Raw genomic sequence first — 20,285 nt, 5'->3', positions numbered from 1 at the left:
CACAAAGACATACCATATTTAGCTATCGATAGCAAGCAAAAGATTGTAGTTAAAATCCTGTATTATTTTTTTATCGGGTAATATTACACTATTAAGTTTCTTGTTTTTTAATCCACATTGACAAATATTAACTTACAACATATATTTTGATTAATCTCTTTTTCTTATTATATTTTGAAGTACAATGCAGTATATAGTTTATATAGAAAATTTCCAATTACATAAGAACCTTATTTAAAATGTGTTGTTGTTGCAGGAACGAATATTTCTTCGACAGAAACAGGCCGTCCTTTGACGCCATCCTCTATTATTACCAAAGCGGGGGTCGACTACGTCGGCCCGTAAACGTCCCTCTGGACGTCTTCTCAGAAGAGATCAAGTTCTACGAACTGGGGGAGCAGGCCACCAACAAATTCCGGTTATTATTATAGCCTGACACTCAATTTCAAACATTACATAAGACATGGTTGATTTGTTACCTAAAACGATCTTTTATTAATAATTTCACAAAATATTTGAACATTTATACATACTTTTAAAAACTTGAATATTACCTTCAAAAATAAATGTAGATTTATTAAAAAATCAAGATAGTACATGACATTCAAAAATTGTAATTTTTGAATTGAATTTCTATATATATTAAAAACAACATATATCGCTTTACAGTAATATTTATTATGATATAAAATTTAAATTCTGCAAACGTTTCCTGATAATATATTCACTTATAATTACTTATAATTTACTTCATATGCAAAAATATTTAGTACGCCGTAATAATGTAACGACTGAATGAATTATAACAACAAATTACGATTTCAGTTCGATTTTGTGATTACTTTACATTGTAAATGTATTCCAGCGTGCTTCGATGCGAACATTTATATTGCTGCTATTTATAAAATGTAACAACTGCTTATGCAGATTTACAGATATGACAGAGTGTTATTTTTTACAGTGAGGATGAAGGTTTCATAAAGGAGGAGGAGAAACCCCTGCCGTCAAACGAACGCCAGCGCAAAATCTGGCTGCTGTTTGAATACCCGGAAAGCTCCCAGGCTGCCCGTGTCGTTGCTATCATCTCAGTATTCGTCATCCTTCTGTCCATCGTGATCTTCTGTCTCGAAACTCTGCCAGAATTTAAACACTACAAAGTTTTCAACACCACCACCAACGGAACCAAAATCGAAGAAGACGAAGTGCCCGATATCACCGACCCCTTCTTCTTAATAGAAACACTCTGTATAATCTGGTTCACCTTCGAATTGATAGTACGGTTTCTTGCCTGTCCTAATAAGTTCAACTTCTTTAGAGACGTGATGAACATAATAGACATAATAGCTATTATCCCCTACTTCATTACCTTGGCCACCGTCGTCGCCGAAGAAGAAGATACCTTGAACCTACCAAGAGCTCCGGTTTCGCCTCAAGACAAATCCACCAATCAAGCCATGAGTCTCGCTATACTTCGGGTAATTCGCCTCGTGCGAGTCTTCCGAATCTTCAAGTTATCGCGACACTCCAAGGGCTTACAAATTCTTGGACGAACTCTTAAAGCATCTATGAGAGAACTTGGGCTTTTAATATTTTTCCTCTTTATCGGTAAGTACCGTTTTATAAATCAATCGATTTTTCTTTTAGAAGACTTCCGCGAGTTTCTTTATAAATTGTATGTTCACATCAAAATAATACTTTTTATTCAAAAGTATTATACACATATAACAAATTTATTCCAAAATAATCAATAAAAGTAGCATAATCAAAACTCCAGGATAGGTTAAGGAAATATGTCTGAAAAACCTCTATTCGATGAAAGTTTTATGTGGCTTAAAAATAACAGCTTCATATAGGAATAAAATAAGGAACTGTGGATTGCGTCATAGTGGCATTTGATGTTACTTACGCACAATCATCGAGGCCATGGAACTGGGCGCTGCGGGTTGGCTGCGGGCGTTCGTGCACCAAATATTTTGTGTTCACAGGGGTGGTCGTGTTCTCAAGTGCAGTTTTCTTTGCTGATAAAGATTGTCCCGATTCAAACTTTTCCTCCATCCCTGATGCATTTTGGTGGGCCGTCATAACAATGACTACTGTTGGCTACGGAGACATGAGGTAACCACCGTCTCGCGACCCGCCCGGTGCCCACCTGCAGTCACTCCCTCGCACTGTAATCCCACTGTATGCGCGTTCGTATGTGCTTAAAGGTGTGGTGCTGTTTTCATCTGCGGTGTACTTCGCGGAAGCCGGAAGTGAGAACAGCTTCTTCAAATCCATACCTGATGCGTTTTGGTGGGCGGTCGTGACAATGACGACCGTAGGATACGGCGATATGACGTATGATACAGCGACTTCACCCTAAATATCATCTATGCCTTCTCGTCATTTCATTTTATCGTACAACTTTACATCGGCATTTTAACACGGTTGTGATTTATTTCGCCACATCATGTAACTTACGCTTTAAGTTTGATTTTATCGACGGCTCGCCTAGAACATAACCGAACATTTTTATCTATACTATTTACTTAAACAGACAATGCACGTTCAGACAGTTCGTCGTAGACATTTATTTATTTACATACTATCAAATATTCCACTGGACTCTCACAATTTTACATGGAAGCATAGTTGTAAAATTTTCCACACAAAAAATATTTTTAACAACGATATTTCTTTTTACCACAACAACCGTCGTCGGTGTGACAATCGCCCTTTCCAAATCGTTATCAAATGAAAAAAACGCTTTTACGTATAGAGATGCACTTCAACTCTGATAAAATAAATGTAAAAGATGAATTTAAACTGTGGAGGCTCGTTGCTTTGATATCAAGTTGAAGTGGTCCTGTTGGTGTCTCGATGTCCACGTCCTACTGTTAAATGTGCTCCTACGTAATGCTTTCGCTGAAGTATCTTTGTACAATGTTCCTGTCCGATGTGTTGTTGTTGTGATTGTTATAAATATTAAGGATCTAATATAGCTTATCGAAAATGGTGATTATAAAGGACTTGCACTTATGTTGATTTCATTTCTCAACAGCTGTTCTTCACATAGCCACATTTACATTATTTTGCTATTCTTCACCCAGTGCTGAATCTGTCCTGATTACCACATATTCATGTTAATCATTTTAATATCCAGAATCCATATTGTTCTGGTAAATTTTACACATTTGCTACTATGTAAAATTGTCGATCAACCATTTTACTGCTTATTCTTTCCGTCGCCTATCAATGTTTAGTTTTCACACCATTTTCGATTTAGGATGTACCTGTATACTTTATACGTTAGACGTAAAGTGGCGTATTGCATGTATGCTGCAATGTTTATTATTTTCGTTTATGGTAAATAGTTTTCCTTTAGATAATTTAATGCATTAATTATAATATCATTTTCGTTTTACCTTTATAATTTATATGAGATTCCTTTTGATTTTTGATGTCCAAAAAAGCTCAAGACTCGGTGCGTTAAATGTATTAATAGCCTCTATAATCTATTTTTGCAAGCGAATTTATAATCTGTTAATACGTTTAAGACTGGAGTTTTGGTTATTTTGGACATAGTGCTAGCGTTAAAATTTTGCTGTGCGATTAATGCAAATGGCAGGTATAAATTTGCTGGCGTGTGTGAATGGTGACGTATGAAATTGTATTTAAAATTATAAAATATATCCAATTTTGCAAAAAATATTAAATAAACTTTAACCAGAAATTTTTGTTTTTATTTTTATTTATTTTTTTATTTTTAGTGCATCTATTATATTATTCCCCGTGCAGGGTGTATGAAGCATGTTCATAATCATTGGGCTTATATTTTTTGAGCTCTGTATCACCAATGACTCAATCCAACTATGAGATATACAACGTTTTCTTTCCGATAGGCCTGTTGGAGTGTGGGGTAAGATCGTGGGATCGCTTTGTGCGATTGCTGGTGTCCTCACGATCGCTCTGCCGGTGCCTGTCATCGTATCTAACTTTAATTACTTCTATCACCGTGAGACCGACCAAGAAGAGATGCAGTCCCAGAACTTCAACCACGTCACAAGCTGCCCTTACCTGCCCGGGACTATGGGCGAACCTTACTTGAGTAAGTTTTTATTAAATATTAGAGATCACATTGTAATGTTGCATTTACTCTAATTCTTTGTATAGAAATCTATCTAACAGCCACTTATATCGATCGATTATTGTTAACCAATAGTTCCTGCACAAGAAAAACATTTTATTGAAAAATATATTGAAATAGCATCAATAAAAACTTATATCTAAAACGGTAAATTTTTTATCTGTTTTATCTGTTATTACTTCAATTATATTTAAAGTGTGTTCGATTAAAATCACTGTCAATTACGCAGTTGATCAATGAAAACGACTTGTGTGAAGGTGTTTTAACAAATGTCGATTAAATTGTAAACGAACGTGCGATTATCAAACACGAAACAATTTTTTGTTTATTTCCCATAGTCATTCCCTTATCTTTAATTTCATTTCCGCATGCAAAAGCCGCCACGATACAATGTGCACGTTTCGCTTTTTCCTTTTATTTGTTTTTTTTTAAGTTCATTTTGAATACTTTCAGGTGGGAAGGACGATGAGAGAGACGAGTTCTGCGGTGATCATTGACTATATAGTGTTGTGCGTTTGTTTGTTTAGTGCGGATTAGATTTTATCGATAGAGACGATCTTTGTGATATTATGATAAGGCCAGAAGTGCAGTGTTCATGTAAATATTAGCATAAGTTATATGAAGATGCCACATCAAAAGTTGTTGTTTATTTTGTTCTTAATTATGTTTGCGATGTTATTTTATTTGAAGATAATAGAATTTTGATCGCATTCTGAAATGCTTGCCTTTTTTTGTTTAGCACTTCGAAACAGTTAAATAGTTTAAATAACTTTAAAGGCCGTGAAACAATTAGTCAACTATTAAGTAACTTATTAATTCTTTATAGTTATTTGTTGAACGGATATTTAAAAGACGGTAGCACGGCATACTAGTTTTAAAGCGGCTTAAACTGTTCTTCAAACATTTCCATGCCCGCTGGGAAGTAAGCCGTCGTTTTATTTCTTTCGCCCGCACTATCTTAAGCTCCTTCTCAAAGAATAGATAAGACGTAGCGAAGTTTTCCTCGTAGCAAATTCAATTCTTATTTTATTTTTCATCGTGTAGGTAACGGGCACTTTGTTCACATAAAGTGCGGGTTTATTGGTGCTTACAAATGCACTAAAAATAACGACTCAATACGATAAAAATCCTATATGGACTGATTTATGTACACAGACATTTTTTTCCTACATTAAAGTATTTAGAAAATCTTCTTCACATTAATAAATATTACAATTTAATTTCAAAGTAAATTCGAAAGAAAATAGTCAAATTAATGATTACTTAAACTATCTAGCTTTTAACTAAAAAAATCTTATTTTATATTTAATTGTAAGCACCTTATTCAGCTTTTCGCTGTCAGAAGTAAGTTTTTTTTTTATTATGTTTGCTTGTTTTTTTTTATCTGTAATTAAATTTTGCATTTTATCGCTTTTATGTGTTTAATGATATTTTTTTGCTTTTGCTTATTACATTTCTTTATCAATATGTTTAATTAAAATGAAACTGACTGGTAAGGTATAAATAAACAACATTCACAAAAATCGAACGTAGGCTTTATGTGAAATGTTATTTAGACGCTCTTTTTTAGGCTAATTGATTAGAGTTTTTATAAGTATAATGCTATAGTAGTGTAGGTTAGAAGATTTTATCAAAATTTATGAATATAATATTACATCTATATTTCGAATTGATTTTTAACATATACTTAAGCGATAAAGTGATTGGATAATCATACATTTAATTGAAGCCGCAGGACTCATAATTCCACATTGGTTTAATTTTGTATGTTTTGCATTTATTTGCAGTATAGTCGGTCAGTTCAGATTTAAAGTAAATGTTTGTAAACATGTCACGTGTCTCTGTTTAGAAAACATAACGTAGTGAATATCGGGAAAACGATAGTGAAAGCAGTCTGCACTCTTCATTTTCCTTTCATTAAATATATATCTCGCCGCTCGTGTTTCATGTTTTTCGCGCATTAATTCATTTTATAGACATTAATAAATCGTTCTGTTTTTTATTTTGTGATTTAAATCATAATTCTAATTCAAAGGAGGATTAATATCGTCTACACGGTGTATCGATAATATCCTTCAATATCAATATCTAGCATGGCGACTCTTTTTTTTTTTTTTTAATTTTAATTATAGAATATACATTCCAGAACGTAATTATAAAATAACTAATTAATCAGAAAGCGAAAAAGTCTTTTAGTTCTTTTATTCTCCTCTTTTTAAGTGTAAACATTTCCATCCTCGTAATAAAAGTCAAAAGGGTGTAGTAAACAGAGGCTATCTTTATAAAAACAAATCAACTCTTCATTGTTTCACAAGACAACAAAAGTAGTGCCTTAATTGCATTTGTAAAACTTCTTTATTTCATTGTTACCATCTGGCTTTATGATATTTTACTCTAAAACTCCATTAAAAAGTAAACGCTACCGCATATAATAACAGCGTATGAGCTTGGATATTGCTACAGTTTTATAGCTTATATTATCTGTACCAAATGCTGTTTTGGATAGGACCTTAAAACTGTGTTACATGTAATTGACTATGTACAGCGTCAGAAAAACAATCGGAAGAATTAAACAAAATCTATTTTATGTAGATACCTACACATACCAACCAATAGATTACTAACAGTGTCTATTAAATAAAGAAATATAATAAGGTACTCTTAATTACAAGATGGACATTAAACTCAACCAATTAATTCTTTTCACAGCATACGTCACTCAATTTCTTTTTCCAAAAGTACTCATCAGCATTATCCGAGCACTGATTTTCATCAAAAGCACCATAGATTAATATAATGCAAATATAAACTCGATTGCGTTCGCAACGACATCTAAAGGTATCATACGTTATACGGTGTTCTTCTCATAAGGTCCCATCGTAACAACATTTGAGACGGGTAATAAATTGTAATTTTTTGTACAAAGATAATAACAAATGTCGTAAACAGTTTCAGGACCCATTAAGAAATCATCAGTGAGCGATGATTCATCGTCCGACATGATGGAATTAGAGGACTCGGCCTTAGCGGCAGATCCTGCTAATCTAGAGAGCAACATGCGTCGGCTTCGTGAGGAGGAACGTCTTCTTCTAGAGCAGCAAGCAGCTATGGAAGCTGCAGGGAACGTGGACGACATCGCCGCGTTAGAACACCAGGATTTACTGCGCTTGAATCAAGTACGTTTTCAGTGACTCACGCCATTCAACCACGACCATCATAAATAGCGCGAAGCACTATACACTTCAGGTATATCAAAGCATTGCGAATGTATTACAAAATACTCCACAAGTAAGTGACTTAAGTTTGTACAACAATTTATTTTTCTTGAATACTTATGTAAATATATTATAATTTAGGGGGAATCATTATAATGAAAGAATAACCATAACTATAAACATGTTACTTTTTGAGCCAACATGAATAAACTGTGACAAAGTAATCCACTTAAACTAGCTAAAGCAGCAAGAGGTGCAGAAGCAACAAACGCGACAGGCGAACCGGTCAAACGCGAACGCGCCAGACAATCGGCGCGGCGAGCTGCGCAGACGCACGACGTGCAATGTGCGCGTCAACCACTTGCACGCTGCTTCGGGCGCTGAAGCCCTGGAGACAGACGTCTGACCAACGAGTAAGTTACCATATTTTTATTTCCACGGACAGATTATATTATTGAGATTTAGAGAGCATTGGGAACTGCATTTATTAGTCATCATATCATTTGAGATCTGAAATGTGGTTACAGTTAATATTTATCAACTTATTGCTGTAATTTTATAATGAACATCATGTATTCATAGAATGTGATTATTATTTTCAGATAAGTTTTCAGATTTTAAATCATATTAGTTGTGATAAATGGAGGACAATCAACAACGTTAAATAAAAATAATAACTCTTTCACAATTCAAAAATCATATTATTAAATAGTAACTAACCATCGCAACGATAAAACTCAAAATAATGTAAAATAAAACACTGTAAAAGACATCATAGTAAAGCATCGATTCAACAAAAACAAAAAAAAAACTATCTTAAAGAACTCGCAATCCACGTTGAACAAAATATTTTGTGAAGAGCGCCCAAAGGCATACCGCAGACGGCAACTCCGAACAGACTGAAGTGAATGGCTTATGTCAGTGACACGGCGTGATGCAGCCTCTTCGATCGCGACGTGAATGGAAGGGGGTGATCGATAGCCCGCAGCGCACCCGTGACGTCACATCCACGGCCCGTCGACCCGTCACGTGCTCAGCACGACCCGAATCGGTCCCACATCACCCCCTGTCCTATATTACTTTAAACTATTGTTGTGACAACTTTTACTTACCTAAATTTCGGGAATTTTCAAAGAACATTTTTGTTACTAGACCATTTAATATTTATTTAATTGAGTAATAAAAACACTTAGTTCCTATTTAAAATATATGTAAATAGCAATTAGGTGTTTGTAAAATAGCAACTCTTCTGTTTGCTGAGAATTTCCGTCCAATAAAATATGTAGCTACTAAAAAAAAGACATAATTATCAAATCAAAATACAAATAATAATTGAAAGAACACTGAATAATACACTAATTCGAGGCGTAAATTGTGTTACGTTACTACATGATTTTGTAGCAAAGAATATGAAGTTCACGTAAGCGATTTAACGCGCCTGCTGCATTGCGCCTATTATGTCACATGTCTGAGCTTCTTGTGTGGACGACAGCCGTGAAGGCGATCATTTAAATAACCGCGTTCCAACAATAAATAGGACTCGACTAATAAGGTTCATTTTTGCGTTCATATTTTACAATATCATATATTTTTGTATTTGCTTTTTATTTATAATAATGGTGTTTTTTTTTTCTCTTAGCTCAGGGGAATTATCTAGAACATTTAAACTTTAATATCAGCTTGTAACAGCGCCCTTCATTTATATTTACCCTTCATATTGTAATTCAAGTTTTAATAGGCTATCTTTTTTTAAATATCTAAATATATATATATATTCGTAACCAAATCTAAATCTTTAATAAAATTAAAAAAAATCAGTATCCTATTTGACGCATTCTGCTTTTGATCAAAAGTAATTGAAAATCAAAAATAAATATTTTTGCAAAGTAACAAAAAAATCGCAAAATTAAAATGTATTAATTGTGTCTTCTTGGTTTGTTTATAAGAAATATTGTTGAACTTTTAAAAACATGAAGAGGTTTTCATTACATACTACATTCACATATTATCGGACTTGAGACATAAAAAAATCATTGTTATAAAATCATCGATCGAATTGTGAATAGATTCATAATGAAAAACAAAAGAATAGCGCATCACATCTTTTAAAATTTTATTTTGTAATCTAATTATAAACATTAATGCATTTTTCGTTTCTTCAGTCACCGTAGACATACATCATAACCCGGGACAGTCTTAAATTGTAAGTTAGTCAACAGAAAACGTAATTAGCATGAAAACTTCTTGCCGTAGATCTATCAAAAAGCAACCTGCGATTTATTACTCAGTGTTTATTTGATATCTTTTTCATAGAACTTCGGCTTTAGACTGGGACCCCGCTAGCCTTAATTTATTGGTGTGTTAAATGGTGATTATTATTTTGTATGCAGGCATGCGGTGTCTCTACCTCATCCATACGTTATCATGTCCCTCTGTCCCGTGTCTGGCTTTAGTTTTGTATTAAAAAAAAACGGTACGAAGTTGAAACGTCTGTCACCATTAATAAACTAGAAATATTTACATAAAATCACAGATTTAGAGGTAAAAATTGCATCTATGTCGACGAGACTTGTCTCTACCTATGTACTGCGTTATGATAGCAATTTAGTGATAAGAAATAAACTCATTCGTTCATTAAAATACCTTTCCTTATTTTTTTATTTTCTAGAGGATTTTATACATTGATTTTATCGATACCTTTTGTACTAATATTTATTTATTTACCTTCATTCATCAGAGTTTCAGGAAATGTATTAACCTTTTTTCTATGTACTTTTCATGTTTCTGGAGGACGTGAGTGGAGACGTAAAATATTATTACTAATCTAAATAATATTATGTATTATTGTTCGCGTAATAATATTATGTATATATAAAAAAGCCGTACAATTAATATCCACGGAAACGTAATTATTTATATCACGTATCAATATTAAAGCAACTTGCTCCCGTCACCACAGTCATCAAAAACCACAATGGATTATGCACGCAATCATTCTGATAGAATATTACGTATCGTTAACAGTTACAAGCGAATTTAATTTAGCAACTTAATTAAATGTATTTGTCCGACGTAAGTTATCTGTTTTAATAATAATTTGCATCAAATAAGACCCTCTATATCTGTGAAAAAAATAGAAATATTGTGCATTTAAAATGATTTCAAATGCATTCAAAATTTTGTTAATAACTATCAAAGACGTTTTGACATCGGCACGTGGTACTAGCTTTAAACCCCGACGAGGCTGTCGATTAACAAATTCAGAAATTCTCTCACGTATATCTGACTTTGTAACGAACGTAAATAGGTAATTATCGCTCGTCGAGTCGTCGGGGGTTAATACTTAATACATAGACGTTTACAACTTTGTTTTTGTTTTCGTTTTTTTTTTTACAGTTAAGTGTTCGTCCGATTGAATGTGTTGTGTAATTAATAAATAAAATGTGATCCCAGTCTTCGCACTAAATTAACAAATCACTCCGTACACTCAACTTGATCTATATATACTCTACCGATTGGCATTTGCTTGACAAAATATCTCAAATATTGAGAATCAAAATTATACCTTATTTCTTGCAGCATAATGTTTGTGGTTTTGTTATATGTTACAGTGGTAGCTAATAATAAATTGAATTGTGTTCTTATGTCTAGTAGGGTAACAAAATTCGCATGAACTCTCGAATCTTGCTCGAGCTTACGTCAGTTTACGCGAGAAGCTTGGTTTTCTTTCTCTGTATCTTTAAATATGCGACGCAATATCATTTCTATTTGATAGTTTGATACATAAGTTAAAAATAAAAATATGGCAGAGTTTGTTCATCATCATGTACCACATCGTAACTAAATAAATACAATTATTCTGAAGTACTCAGATATAAATGAAACTAAATAAATAGAAAATCAAGCTTAGTGTAAACTCGCTGCTCAACGCAAATCGAGAATGATTATACAATTGGCATAGTCGTTGTGATTGTATATCGTGAGTATTGCGTTATTATGTGCAGTCCTGTCAATACTGGCATGGCTTTGTGACGACCCCCTTCCATAGACAATGTTGTATTCACTGTTTTATCTGTTAGTTTAAAATGTACGCTAATGATAACACGTCATAGACAGATGTCACTGTTGTAGATAAATATATGTTTAATGTATGTGTCAAATGAGTGTTCGTTTTAATTATTAACTTAAATTAACAATATATTATTGAAAAATATCTTGAGTTATATCGAATATTAAATTTTTCTCTAATCGAATGGTTAAATTACTCCAAAAAATTAAAGTACAACATCAATATCCAAATAGGTGTTAACAAAGGCAATGACAAATTAATGCAGGAACTTAACAAGAAAAATGTGAAATAAAATCAAAAACGCTTGAAGGTATCGTACCAGTGGTTACAAGTATTAATGTTCGCTTGATGCGTTTCAGGTAAGGCGTGCCGGGAGGACGGCGAGCACGCGCATGCCGTATGGCGCGGTCGGCTGCCCGCGCGCTCGCCGCCCGCGTGTCACGTGTGAGCGTCGCGCCCGCCGCACGCCTGCCGCCCTCTGATCGCGACGGCGACGCTGCCGCGCGACGCCTGCACGCATGGTTGCACGCCCACCGCGTTGTCACACACTTATGAACTATTTATAGATGCTTCGATTTCGAGCGATCCTTTAGTTTTAAACAAATACTAGCAATCAAGTTTTTAACGACTTACCTTCTATAAATAATATCTTTGAATACGCTTGTACCTACTATGAGTGCAATTCGCCTCGGCCCTTATTGTAAATAAATCCAGAAAGCTTACAAACCGCTTCGTACACTAATAATTTATACAATTCGATACACATGTAATATTAGGAATTATACTACTGACGACTTATATGTATTCAAATAGGCCTATTATGAATCACTTTAAGAGGCGTTAGCTTCGAGTGACGCCACATTTGTAATACGTACATGCATGCGTAATGCGCCTAATGCATAAAATGACTTGACTTCGGCGAAGTGAACGTGTTGTTGTCTCTACGACGCTGCCCAATCACTCGCGCTTGATACTGATTACTGTACACTCAATGTGACACAAATGATTATTTAAAAAGCCTACGTGGCTACGCAACAATTTATTTAAAGCCGAAATTCAGATACCGAGATAGTCCACTTCGAAGACAGAGCCGATTTAACGTAGAGGCCGTAGAATCTACCAAAAGGTACGAGTACGACCAAAGACTGAACGCATCGAATGGATTTGACGCCGAAATATAAATTTCTCTCGCATACAATAATTTCACGGAAAATCCAGTAAGCCGATATTCAGCACAAGGTCGGGCCTGTGCGCCTTGTCGCTAATCTCGTACCATAGTAGACAATCGCTTCAATGGACTCAATCAAAGTACTATTCCGGTATAAAATTTAGAGTTGGATTTAAGGTACGGTGAAACGCGGTCGAATGAGTATTCAGAACGAGGTGATTTAAATATATCAACCTCGTGTTGTCAGGAACGTAGTCGTAAGATTAATGTCGTATGTTTTAAAGATTGCCAATGTATAAGCCCCGTGACACACGGCCGTGATCCCGACCCGCTCCGACTCAATGTTGAGACAGCCTCGGCCGCCTAACAGCAACTAGCATCGTAGTTTAATGATTATTAATCATAGGTTTACATAACTCTGCTTGTTGATGTATCTTATATGTTACTACATTTAAAGGCTTTATTCGTTAAGTATACAATACAGGATGGTTGTGAACAGAGAAATGTTAGTGACAGCGCTTCGTTACAACATCGGATATGCTCAATTTCGTCAGGCAAACAGTTCTAGTCAAATTTGTAATGTTATTGGATCTTTACAATTTCTTTAAGAACTATGAAATGTTATCAAACATTTTAAGGACTCGCTTGCCTTGCGTGATTTTTACACTGTCGCTAATAATGAGAATGGATAATATAATCATATTAGCTTTTAATATTATAGACATATCCAATAAGAAGTGATTTTATTACTTAATGTGTTTATTGTTCGAACTATTGATAAGATAACGGCCCAATACTCATTTCTCTCGACTTTTCTGAACCCACGAGATTCTTGTCTACTTGTCAATTTCATACTTTTACGTTTCTCTGTGGGTTTGTTGAAGTCTGAGTTTGGAATAAAATATCCTTAACGAACAATATCTAAAAGCTTTGCAATTTCTAAAGTATTTTAATTTATTTACTTATTCAAAATTATAGTTCTCTATATGTTGACGCGATTGTTATTCGAACTTCTAATTACTCTATTACTTCTTCGAATTATTTGCTAACTAAATTCTTGATATTTGCATCACCAAGTTTTCACCAAAGGCCGGTATTATAAACATTTTGTGTATGGTAAATTGTTGTTAGTCATAGTAATCATTGAAATAATTTGTATCATATCATTAATACACATTTCATAGAGTTTAAACATTTTAATTAAAACGCATGATATTTATGCCCTAGATTAGAATTAAAAATAGTGTCTACATACATAAGTCCAGATTCACATGAGCGCCAATTTCGTTTTAATTGTAAACTTATTAGTCTATAATCAAGTTTAAAAAACACAAGGCGAATGAAATTACTAACCAAAAAGCGTATGTACAACAAAATATATATTGCTATCACAAAGACTCGTAAAACTCGCGTCGATAAATTCAGTGACCGCGAAGTGGCCGTGTAAAAGACAGAATTATATACAAACTGTTCGTTATATTGGTGTATTACCGGTTTATAGACATTGTGTGGTAAGTTATAGAAACTGTATTAACATAACGCTGCCAAATATTACTCATAGGTTCAGAAACAGCGTAGGACAATTTGTGTTTATATCAGTGTTAGATTGTATGCAATTTATTACATAACGGTTAAATAGATCTACATTCTCAATGTAATAGACGCTTTGACTGTCACTTTGTGGCTTATTACCGTATTTTAAGGAGAGGACACGATATAGACTTTAATGACATTTCAATCAACGAGCACTATATAAATTAAAGAAATTATAAGTGTCAATAGACGTTCAATGCGCTTTATTTCACAAATCTGCCAATTAGATTGTAGCTATACATAGGTATAATTAATTTAGTGTATATGTTATATTATTCACTTTACTACTTACAAATCAGGTTCGGTGTGCACGCTACTTGTACTTACGGTTTATCCAAATCTTTTATTACAATAATAACGAATCTAGCGTGTACATCGAGCCTTTAGCGTTTTTGATATAATAATGGACTTTAATAAGGTTTCAGTAGATCTCAATGGAATGTTAAAATACATATCTTGGAGCAATATAGACTTTAAAGAAAACAAGTTAACTCAAATCTGTCAATTTCATATCTTATGTTACGTATCTAATAATTATACGAAATTGTTTATTCTCTGTAATATGTTTTTACACCAGTTTTATTAATTGTCTTTTGTGAATTGTAATTTAAGCTAACATTTGTGTTGTCTATAGCTATGTATGTAGAATCAATTAATCTTATAAATTGACAGATTGTCATGGAGTTGTTCGAAATAAAGCTCGCATCGCATCAAGTAGGACATTTTTATTAGATAATAATTTTAACTGATAACATGATGTGATAAATTGAACGTTTTTAAGCATCAATTGGTTGATATATCATATATTCCATAGCCATTATTAGATAAATAGAAAGAAAGGCACAAATGCAAAGCAGACTTAGTTTTTCATGATCCATATTCAATTTAACGCGCCCTCAACCAATTGTTACTTTTAAGCAATTGAAACAGTAAGATGGATCGGAGAAGTTTTTGAGAGTAATACTTTTTCAACGAATGTAGGATTCATAAAATATAATGAGTTCGAAGATTTTGTATTTATGGCGGCCGAGGTTGTTACAATATATTATTAGATGTGTCGATGTTAATACTGTTAAGTGTAGAACATGCATGTTGTGTACTATCAAAACAAAACCAGCAAACGGGTCCATGAAGGCTTCTGATTACTGCGCGGGTACAGGTTGTTGACGAAATATGACTTTATTTCTTTGATGTATTATTAATTCTTTGTCCTCTCATTTCTTGTTCAGTACTGTTTCGTTATTTAGTTCGTTATTTAAATTCTTAAATTACGCGATTATTAACAATTTATCCAAAATCTTATTTTATCGTAAATTACCTTTTTTAACAAAATATTTATTTATATCTTCAATTTTAAAATTTGATAATCATTCCTAAAATACCTTACGAAAGTCATTAGATGTTGAAAGTGTGAATTACTCGTGTTGGCCAAAATCGCAGTAATTTTGTTTTCGGATGAATTATGGTTATCAATCGATAATAGGTATATAATTATACATATATTAATTGTATAGGCGTGGTTAAACATGGGCCCGATGCGACCAAAAAAATAAAATATAAGTAACTGACCATTTTTCTATGTTTTAATAGATTAGTTTGGTGTTTAAATTATTTTATTTAAATTCCATTGAATTTTAATTACTTGTATTAAATCTGCACGTGTTTTTTTGTGTAAATAATCACAGAAATGCTATTAATTATGTTTCCCAGTTCGTAGAGCGATTCGAAAACAAAATTATAAATAATATTTATTTTACAAAAACTATAAAATAATATTTATGAACGGGAACTATACATTATACACATTCACGATTTAATCAAATTCAAGTATAATCTATTTCAGTGTAAAAGACTAAGCTATATATATATATATATATATCTATATATCTAGATGTTTACGTTAATAATAATATATTCAAGAAAACTTAATATTGTAGTTAGATAAACCACATAGGTTTCGCTGAAGGAATCTTTTTTTCTCCTTATTCGAGAAATATCAAATTTTGTAGTTAGGAAAGCAGTTGGCAAAATTTTAAATCAACATCCTAGTCTGAAGGTATTCGTTTCGAAGGAGAGACCGCATCCGATACGTTCGTATAAAATTGTAATCGTAATTTTATCTGTATATTGTATTTATTTTAAGATTTATATGTAGGATATATCCACAAATCTTTTAGTAGTGTGGAATATCTAAAATTATTTTATATATATATTTTGCTTGTGTGTTTCGGCTAAGTAACTTTTGTGGTCGAAACGTTTTCATGAATTCTAAAACTCTAACGGGACCCGCCTATATTGTTTGCGGTTTATGAGGTATATATTTAAACGTAGGAGCTTTGATGCATTTTTATATGCTTTATTCAATTTTTCGATACAACGCAGAGGGTTTTTTATTAAATTAATAAACATTGTGTATCACATTGTTTCGGGTAAAACTTACGAACGACGAAAGTGACAATGAATGTCTCCAACCTCTCAAGTTACAGGTGCTTTTCCCGAGCAATCGATTTAGATTATTCTTGTATAACAGCACTCTAACGAGGTTACGAATGAGAATTAATCTTGAAAGTACATCGATATCGGAAACAATATAATATGCAATCTAAACAATATATCCATTTTCACTTATCCCTCTCCGTCCAGATTAAAGCGTGTTCATATTGTTACGGATACTATCAAAAATTACTAACATTTAATTAGCCGTATATTACCTTTCAATTTTTATATTTATTTAATTACTTACATTCTAAATGTTTTAGATGTATTTTTAAAATTGTCTGATCTTTAAATAAATAGCGATTATGATATGCTTGATTGGCATATTTATTCATATATTTTTAGTTAAACATAATGTTATAATAATAAATTAAAATGCGATTTTGCTGATTGTTAGATACTAATAAGAGCTTGTTTATTGTTTCGATTTTTGAAAATTTAACACCGCATTCGTGTATTTATCTCAATTCACATAAAATTAAATTAAATTGAGCGAATTCTCTAGTTAATAATTATTAAACCTCTTACAAATACATAAAAATTATATAAGGTTTTATAATATTAAGAGCTTTTCGAATAGTATACTTACCAGAGATCTTATGAAGTAAACTGAATTTTTCGCGATAATTTATTAAATTTAATGTCCATCCAGTATTATTAGATAAATAGGTGTAATGGCCAAAGCCATTTTATAGCTCCTATAGTACGTTAATATAACATAGGTTCACTAATTGGCCAACAAATTCTTATAATAAGTAAAATTTGAACGTTCTCCGATATATCGGTCCCTGACAATGCGTTATTTATTACAATATAATTTCTGAGGCTTTACAAAATTCAAATACACGATAAATAATTTTAAGCTTTAATAGACCTTTAATTATGGTAAATATATTTTTTTTCTGAAGCAAAAATTTAAATATAATAAGAGATATTTATGCGTCGGGGAAGCATTGTTCTCAATAACTTCCCAGTTTCAATATATGGGTAGATGATACCATACCTTGTTAGCTATAGCTACCACGAAGGAGCAAGAAGTTTATGGAGTTTTGGAATTCATCTAAACTTTCGACCTGACAAATGGTTTTTAGGAGTCACATTGTTTATCTTTGGTAATTAATTGTTTGAAATAAGTGCAGGCGACCTTGTGTAAAACATAAATGTGCATTTCAAAATATTCTTGTCATATGTAACAGCACCTGTGTCCATTAGTAGGTGTGAATGAGAAATAAATGAAGCAGTGCTTTCAAGAAGACCACGTGTTGCAACTTGGTCACACACAAGAGTTAAATACGGCTTATAGTTGCTCAGACATTTGATCATTGAAAGCCTTTTTAGAGCGTATCCTAGTTTGTTAATAATCTGATCACAGCCTCTAAACGTATACGTAATTGTAATATGTGGTATTTTTGAAAAAAAAAAAACTGATACAATTATATTAATGCACATAGAAATCGTAAGATGATAGAAAAAACAGTATCTCCTACTATACTTAATATTAAACGTAAGGTCGTTGTTAGCACAGTTGTTACATCCTTCATTTCTTTCACGAAAATCGTGCCAGTGTTAATAAATGTTTATGTGGTACAGCTACGAACATTCAATGTTAGGATCATGTGCCAATGAAATTAAAAAAAAAACTTATTTAGGCTGAAACGACACGAACTTCTGACTTGAAAGTATCAATATTTATACTAAATTATAAGACATCATGATATGATATTATTCCAATTTCAAATATAGGCATAATACATTAATAAATATAATAATTATTTGGCGATTAATAAAAAGCACTCGAAGCACAACGCTCTAGCCTGAAAACTGACGACTCGATTCTCAAAACACTGCCGTATACTTATAAATCGCTTATAAATTCACCGTTAAATATAGAGCCATTCGCGTACAGCTGTACCACATATCATTAAAATCCCGACTAGCGTACACAATAGATATCTGTCTATACATTGTCGACCCGTGTAAACACTGAAGTCGGCGATCCTATCTCTTTAAAGAATCATAATTACGCGTCTGCGCCAAAAGTGTGAATGGTTCTGTTTAAATGAGAAACCGTTATCGCTTTACCATCTAACTGTATCCCATGTGCAGTGTAAGTCTGATAACGAAACATTTTTCACGGATTTATTCCAAAGTAAATCATAAAATTTAATGTGATGCCCGAGATTCAAACCTTGACTTTGATTATTGAGATGTTTTTTAATTCGTATTTCTTTCTTATATGATGAAATCAGTGTATTACTTTCATCGTAATTGTAATATTATTAAGAAAGACGCTATGTCAGTCCGTCTACGAAGTTACTTACTCAAATATTCAACCGTTAAACAATATTTTATTGTGTATCGGTATGAATTTTTATTTATGAGTGAGGCGATGACTAATTGGCTTTGCGATACGGTGTTTAGTATGTATGTAAAGTTTGGCATGGCATGGCAATATGTTGAACTGCCGTAGAAGATTTTCAACGGAAATTATACATGTAATTCTTTTAGTTAATAATTAAACCTAATACGGTTCAAATGGCATAAATGTTTCGTTAATAAAATTACACTATAGATGTACATTTTCCCTGTCGTTCGAAAGACCAACTATATTAAAATTTACAGCGTAAGGCAGCGCCAGTAGGGTAACAATTAATTCAAACCTGGTATTTGCAATGGCCTAGTTTCAATAACAAATTCGGTAAGTTCGATTTATAACCCATCAGCTGGCGTTTCTGCTTAGAGAATTCCATTAAAATATTGTTAACTCTGGTATAGTTGGTTTTTCGTCTTATTATAATGAGTAAATCGCTTTTATCATCGATTTTTGAAATTTGGTGTGACTGAAGCTTTTCCTACTGTTATGTCTAATTTTAAACAGTGCTACGCTGTATCATTAATTTACTTTGTACCCTGAGTTTTAAATGAGACCTGTATAAATGATTCAATAAAGTGTAATTAATGTTTCATTTATGTCCCCACTCCTTCCTAATTTAAAATAACGCTAGATATATTTTTGGTAGAGATTTCTGATAATTTTCATTAGTGTTTATATAAATAAAGCGTAAAACCTAATGAATTGTGAACCAGGGTGTTGTCATAAAAAAAAACAAAATTAAAGTGAATACGCCATTTTCTTTGTTTCTTTAAATTTTGCTTAAATAGAAGTGTATATGTAATTGTAGTACTATTTTTTATAATCCATTACTAAAATTATTTTTCAGCCCTCACATTCTGGTAGATTAGATAAAGATTTCATGTGCTTATTACATTTCCTATTCGCGAAACACAAAATCTCTTGTCGTATACTTACGCTTACTTCAAACATATATTTGGGGTTAAAATAAATTTTTACTTTGTCTGAGAGAGTCCTAAAAGAGCCCTTCCTCCTGTTACTTTTACATTCAGATTCACTTTGTACACATTAAAAAAAACGACGATTAATACTCATTAATATAAGGCTGATAAAATTATCGAAAACACAAATAGACGAATAATAAAGAAGTGGAATTTTCGAACAAAATAATTACCACGGAAACGAAAACAAAGTAAAACACCATTTGCAAAATTAGTTCAATAACCTGTATAAACGGCAACTCCCTGAGTATTGAACGTACCCCC

At 32.8% G+C, this 20,285-nt stretch overlaps 1 protein-coding gene across 10 annotated transcripts in view; it reads left to right on the top strand.

Annotated features, from left to right (window-relative positions):
- The window catches only part of LOC113401481 (potassium voltage-gated channel protein Shaker), a 347,194-nt gene extending 327,572 nt beyond the window's left edge, over positions 1–19,622 (top strand). For 4 of the 10 annotated variants that reach the window (XM_064220490.1, XM_064220495.1, XM_064220494.1 and 1 more), the window contains 7 exons: positions 257–418; positions 962–1,605; positions 2,208–2,337; positions 3,882–4,087; positions 7,076–7,302; positions 7,580–7,754; positions 11,770–19,622. In XM_064220490.1, coding sequence (XP_064076560.1) covers positions 257–418; positions 962–1,605; positions 2,208–2,337; positions 3,882–4,087; positions 7,076–7,302; positions 7,580–7,747 — 1,537 coding nt within the window. In that variant the 3' untranslated portion in view covers positions 7,748–7,754; positions 11,770–19,622. Of the gene's footprint in view, positions 1–256; positions 419–961; positions 1,606–1,985; positions 2,116–2,207; positions 2,338–3,881; positions 4,088–4,579; positions 4,845–7,075; positions 7,303–7,579; positions 7,755–9,503; positions 9,545–11,769 lie in introns of those variants that run through there. The other 6 variants (XM_064220491.1, XM_064220492.1, XM_064220497.1 and 3 more) reach the window with 6 other exon arrangements.
- The last annotated feature ends 663 nt before the right edge of the window (positions 19,623–20,285 follow it).

This window comes from Vanessa tameamea, chromosome Z, assembly GCF_037043105.1.
Source record: "Vanessa tameamea isolate UH-Manoa-2023 chromosome Z, ilVanTame1 primary haplotype, whole genome shotgun sequence".
In the NCBI taxonomy this organism is placed as follows: domain Eukaryota; kingdom Metazoa; phylum Arthropoda; class Insecta; order Lepidoptera; family Nymphalidae; genus Vanessa; species Vanessa tameamea.
Note: the sequence above shows the minus strand (reverse complement) of the source record. Positions and strands in the feature narration are given on the sequence as shown.